Source organism: Camelina sativa, chromosome 4, assembly GCF_000633955.1.
Source record: "Camelina sativa cultivar DH55 chromosome 4, Cs, whole genome shotgun sequence".
In the NCBI taxonomy this organism is placed as follows: Eukaryota; Viridiplantae; Streptophyta; class Magnoliopsida; order Brassicales; family Brassicaceae; genus Camelina; species Camelina sativa.
In genome coordinates, this window is record NC_025688.1 from 21,773,914 (window position 1) to 21,779,626 (window position 5,713).

The 5,713-nt window shown below is 32.8% G+C and overlaps 2 protein-coding genes across 2 annotated transcripts in view; both read left to right on the forward strand.

Moving 5' to 3' along the window:
- On the forward strand, positions 4,002-5,531 carry LOC104781709. The gene is made up of 6 exons (XM_010506437.2): positions 4,002-4,135; positions 4,242-4,322; positions 4,416-4,542; positions 4,633-4,948; positions 5,061-5,115; positions 5,255-5,531. Exons 1-6 carry the CDS (start codon positions 4,028-4,030, stop codon positions 5,327-5,329), a joined length of 762 nt encoding a protein of 253 aa, XP_010504739.1. The 5' UTR covers positions 4,002-4,027; the 3' UTR covers positions 5,330-5,531.
- LOC104784137 overlaps positions 5,467-5,713 on the forward strand; it is a 3,702-nt gene continuing 3,455 nt past the window's right edge. The window contains exons 1-2 of the mRNA XM_010509201.2: positions 5,467-5,476; positions 5,621-5,703. Coding sequence (XP_010507503.1) covers positions 5,467-5,476; positions 5,621-5,703 — 93 coding nt within the window. The remainder of the gene's footprint in view (positions 5,477-5,620; positions 5,704-5,713) is intronic.

Sequence of the window (5,713 nt, forward strand, 5' to 3'; positions counted from 1 at the left end):
TCCCAAAAAAAAAAAAAAAAAAATTAAAAGAACATCTATGTCTCTATGATATAAGCATTTGAACATGCCTCCATACCATGATTTTGTGCATTTATTTGTTCTATGGTTGCTAAAAGATACTAGATCAAATGAAAAACGAAAAATATGAATAACATTTTAACTTTTACATAAAGAAAGTCTAAACTTTTAGGAAAACAAATACTACTTATTAAAAAAACTTTTAGGAAAACAAGAACAAAAGAGTCAAAAGCTAATTGAACCAACAAAAAAAAAAGGCAAATGAAGAAGGAGAAGTAGAGAAAAACTTTTTTTGTTGACACTTTACCATTACTAGGTTAGACCTGCGCTATGCCGCGAGATACTATTTATAACTATTTTTAGATATATCAAATTATTGAATAGCATAGTAATTAGGTTGATTGTCAAATAATTTTTAAGTCACTGATTTTAAACTAAAATATAAAACCTTCAATTCTGGAATTTAAATATTGTTCAATTTATCATTAGTTGGTGTTCTTATATATAAAATCACTATCAACACTAATCTCAAACTTTATTTTATTTAATTGTTGTGGGAGATATATTACTGTAGCTTGATTTTATGGTGTATTATTTTTGTACTTTATACAAATTTAATCGCATAATTTTTATATAGTTTTATTTTTGTTCTGAGAGAAGTTATATATTTCTTTTTTTTGTTCTTTTTTTAAATCTAATTGTTTTGTTTTATTTGATAATAATTCCATGTAAGTCAATATACACATACATAGTTTTACTTTAGTTTTGTTTTGTGTTATTCGTGGTTAATCTTAATTTATATTCTATTTCTATTATATTATTATTTTATTTGTATTATATTTCTATTTGACTAATACTATACTTTACTAATATGATACTTATGTTGAATTGATTTTATTATTATACTTGGTTAACATTAGTATATTTTTAAAAGTTATGATTTATTAACTTATTTAAAATTTCAGCTATAATTTTAAATTTTTGTTTTTGGAAAATATTGATACGACATACAATGATTAATATACTTAGTTGATATTATTATATTTTTGAAAATTGTAAATGATTTATTAATTTAGTTTAAATTTAGGCTCTAAATTTAAACATTTGTTTTTCAAAATTATTGATGATGTTTATTATTTCTCATAATTTAATTGGTTACACAATTTAAATGATTTGTTAGTTCCTAAAAATCTAGAAATGCTGATGTGGAACAAGAAATAGTTATTATTGGCTGATAGATATGAGATGTATTAATAAAATGTTTTCATTTTTAAACAAATAAACTGATGTATCAGCTTTATATTTCACCAGAATGCTGATGTGTAAACACGACAGACAAACATATTGTGTTTTTATTGTATTGATATATTGGTTAAACTTGTTACTAGTATTTATTGCTACTCGTGCTTTTGCTTTATATCGAATTAATTGAGAGGTTTAACATAATATTTTTATTTACATTAACTCGTTTTCGTGGGGAAAAAAAAAGAAGGGAAAGAGCCTATAAAGGACGATCAATACTTACTCAGATCAAACTTCATAAAATAGACATTGCAGTGAACCTTCCTTTTCCGTGTCGCGTCAATTTGGAATTAGAGTATTTATTTAGGTGAGATTTGTCTATGCAAATCAATCCTTAAGGGGGTGTATTGAATTTGGTATTTTAGGAGATTTGCTAGGATTTTAATATTTTAGAATTTGGAGAGATTTGAGTCTAATTTTAAGAGATTTGATTATTAAATTTGAGATTTTAGGATTTGATGAAATTTGGAATTTGAAATTTGTGGTAAAATTTTAGGTGATTTTAGGATAGTTATTAAAAAAAAAAACGAGATCCACTTGGAAAGTCTACGAAGAGTTTCTCAATAAAAAGTATTCTCCACGGTTAAGTTCATTAACTGGCTGGCCATCAACGAACTAATGTAGACAAACTTAAGAAATTGCTTTTGACCATCGACGAACTAATGTAGACAAACTTCTACTCATCTTATCGTGGCTGGTTCTAGGGAGCTTATCAAAGTATGGGCTCAAGAGGCCGAACATAGGCCCAAACGAGCTCAAAAGCATGACAGCGAAGACGGCGGTTCTCGACATCGGTGCTGAAGATCAAATCCGGCGATGTACAAATCGTTCCCGCAATCAAATGGTTTTCTCGTCACAACGTGGAGCTCGTCGATGGTCAGAGGTTAGATATCGATGTAATGGTTCTCGCCACCGGCTTTTTCACTCTATTTGGTTATATCATACTACAATTTTCATTGGCCTCAACAATAAAAAGTGGTGTGAAGTTGAATGAGATGATCAAAATTTTAGCAAAAGTTTCCAGAGCCAAAAGGCAGTGGCGTATTAGCATGCTCCCATTCTTGATTATTTGAAGATTTTGACCACCGTCGTTAACAAAAGCTTCGCTGCGGAGGTTGCCAAGAGATCCGGTTTTGATAGAACGGAGGAGAAGACAATTGCTGGAGGTATTCACTTGCAGAGAGAAAGTGAGAACGAGCGAGAGAGAGTATAAAGAGAAGACAAGTTGGAGAGATGGAGGTATTTACAAACAAAAAAATTGCACTTGGTTTCAAACTCTTCTTATAAAAAATATTTCAAACTTTCACCTATAAGTGATTTTGTAAGTCCTATTTTTAAACTAAAAATGTTATAAAAATCTCTTAGAATCACAATCAGTAGTTTTTTTTTAAAAAATTGTGATATTTTGAATAAAGTATATTTGAAGTGAGATTTATAAATTATTGATTGCATAAATTGTATATGATTTTAAATGATTTCTAGAAATTTCACGTTCAATAAAATAGAATTTCAGATGATTTTTAAAAATCACCAATTAAATAACAGAAAATTTAAGAATACCCTCAAATGTTCTAAAATATCATGTTCAATACACCTCCCAAGTTAACATTTTCTTGAAGTTTCCTCCATTATAAATATTAAAATTCAAGATCGTTTTTCTTTTATAGGTTTGTAATTTTCTCTGAAGAAGAAGAAAAGATGATGAAGAAGTCTTGTTCCTCACCGAAGATGATGATGATCAAATCCTTGACCGCTTGTCTAATTTTGACCCTTTTGATAATTTCGGTCGCCGCACGAGGTGGAGGTGGAGGTGGCGGTGGTCACGGCGGTGGTGGTCACAGTAGTGGTGGTCACGGAGGTAGCGGTGGCAGATTTTTCTTTGGCGGTGGCCCTCATCATCGTAACAGCGCTTCTGTTAACGGTTCAAATATGGGTCTAACGATGACATGCTTGGTGTCTTCTGTTTTGGTCATGTTGTTCCAAAGATTCTGAACTTAATTAGCAGAATTATGGCTTTCGCTTTTTCTTTAATAGTAGTTATAGACATTTTATAGTTTTTTTTTATTGCGTGTAAGTCACGGAAATATATCAATCATATTTTATGAAACGTTTTAATTAGGGTTCAGTAATCTAAAATGAGTTTGTAAACGTTTTTGAAACGAAGTTACTCTGTGTGCGAGAGTCGAGAGAGGTTCACGGGAGAAGGGTTCATCATTCGGGAATAAACTTCAATATGCACTAAACCACATACATTCTCCTTCTACTAAGGAAGTGAAAAAAGTCTAGAGATGCTTGATTTATGTACTCTGAGTCATATTCGTGGACTCTTTCTTTTCATGGCGTAGTAGAAGCATTTTTTTTTTTTTGTGTGTGTACAACAAGTACAAGCGCGTTTACACATCATCCCTACACAACATTATGTTGAGAATCACATTCGAATACACCGAACTTAAATAACATTCTCTTTTCTCTATATAAGTTTAGTCATGTACATATTGACGTCTTCATGTTTATAAATTAGAGATATGTTTTGAGAAATTTTGGCACACACACACACACAAAAAAAACAAAGAAAAAACAAATTTTGAGAAATTGAGTTGGGCTTTGAAGGCCTTTATTATTGACCCTCGAAATGGGCTTCTTCTCTGTTTTTCTGCCACATCCTCTGTAATTGAAATGGTGGTTAGATCTCTCTTTGCCGCCGGAGATGATCGCCGCCATAAGAGCAGCGATTCTCAAGCCACAAGACTACTGTTCTCACCTCAAAACTGCCCTTTTCCATTCTACTCCTATCTTACAACGCAAACATCAATCCGTCAGTCTCTCTCTCTCTCTCTCTCTCTCTCTGAGTTTGGTTCTATGGACAAATCTCGTTTTGATTTACAATAGAACTTTTTTTTTTTTTTCCTGTTATCTGATAGAATTCGAAAGCTCGGAAAAGAAAGAAGGCAAAGCAAGATTTGCGTCGTAATGTGAATGCTTTTGCAGAACACTTATTTGGGGTAAATAATTCTCAAACTTTGGCGTGCAACATTCTTTTTCATTGTTAAAAAAAAAAGGTTTCAATTTTGATGCAATTGTTTTGGTTATCACAGATTTGGAGTGATGGTTTTGATTACTCTAGTAAACACACCTCGTGGTTTCAGAAACAGTTCTCCAGGGTCTCCAAAAGAAATCGGAATGGTAGTAGTAGTAGACACACCCCTCAACATTTGGATAAAAGTAAGAGCCAAACCTCTGCTTTCTCTTCAGATAGTTTGGTAATGCTTGTGGTATAGTTACACTCCAACAATTGCTTTCACTTTTGTGTAGGATGTTTTGATTTTAGCCAAGTTGATGAAGGATATGAAATCGAATACTTTTTACGGAATGCATTGGGTGGATCCCGTGGTTTCTCTTGGTCAAACAACACTCATCAAGATGGGGGAGCTCGCTCTGGGAGGTATTCTAACAACTTTAGAAAATCTTGGGGCTCGAGGTATCGGTTAGACCAAGAAGAAGAAGAAGAAGAGGAAGATGAGTATTCTTCAAGAGAATCGAGAGTTAAAGAGCCAAACGAGGAGTCTCATAGACAAGCACTTGGTTTGAGTTCCTCAGGTCCCTTAAACCTTGAAGATGTCAAAATTGCGTAAGTACAACAAAATTATTCACTAAATCTCATTAGAGGGAAGCTATAGTTACAGACTAGATCATGTTCTATTGGTCTTCACAATTCCTGCCTGACGATTTTTTGTCATCAGATACAGAGCTTGTGCATTAAAATGGCATCCAGATCGTCACCACGCCTCTACCAAGGTAACTGATACCAATCTCCTCCTCTATACTAACTACTTCATTGTATGTTTTTTGGCTACTTAATTAGTGCGTTGATGATCCTGGTAAGTGTTCCATCCTTGACACTGACTACAAATTTGGTATGATGAATGAAACACAGAATGCAGCCGAGGAAAAATTCAAGCTCTGCACTGTGGCATATCAATCTTTATGCGAAAAGCTAGCCACAAACTAATAGGGGTCACCTTTGGGTTTTATATATTCTTCGATTTTATTATCCATTTTACTATAAAATATGTAACTCTCTCTATAATAAAGTTTAGCATTCTAAACACCAAAGAAAAAAACGAAGGACAAGTAGTGAGTTTTGGTATGTGCATTAGTAGACGGATTAGAAACAACAATTAGGTATCTTTCAACCTTTTTTCGTCCTTTGTAATCATTTATAATCACTTTCTTTTTCTCTAACGAGAGAACACAAACTCCTCTCTCACAAAAAAAAAAAATGATTCTAAAAATTCCCTAGCCGTCAGATCAAAGAAAGATCGTGATCATCGCGTGGAACTTAAGACCATCCTTTTTGCCCTAAACCGGAGCGTACCAGATTCGGTCTCTCTCT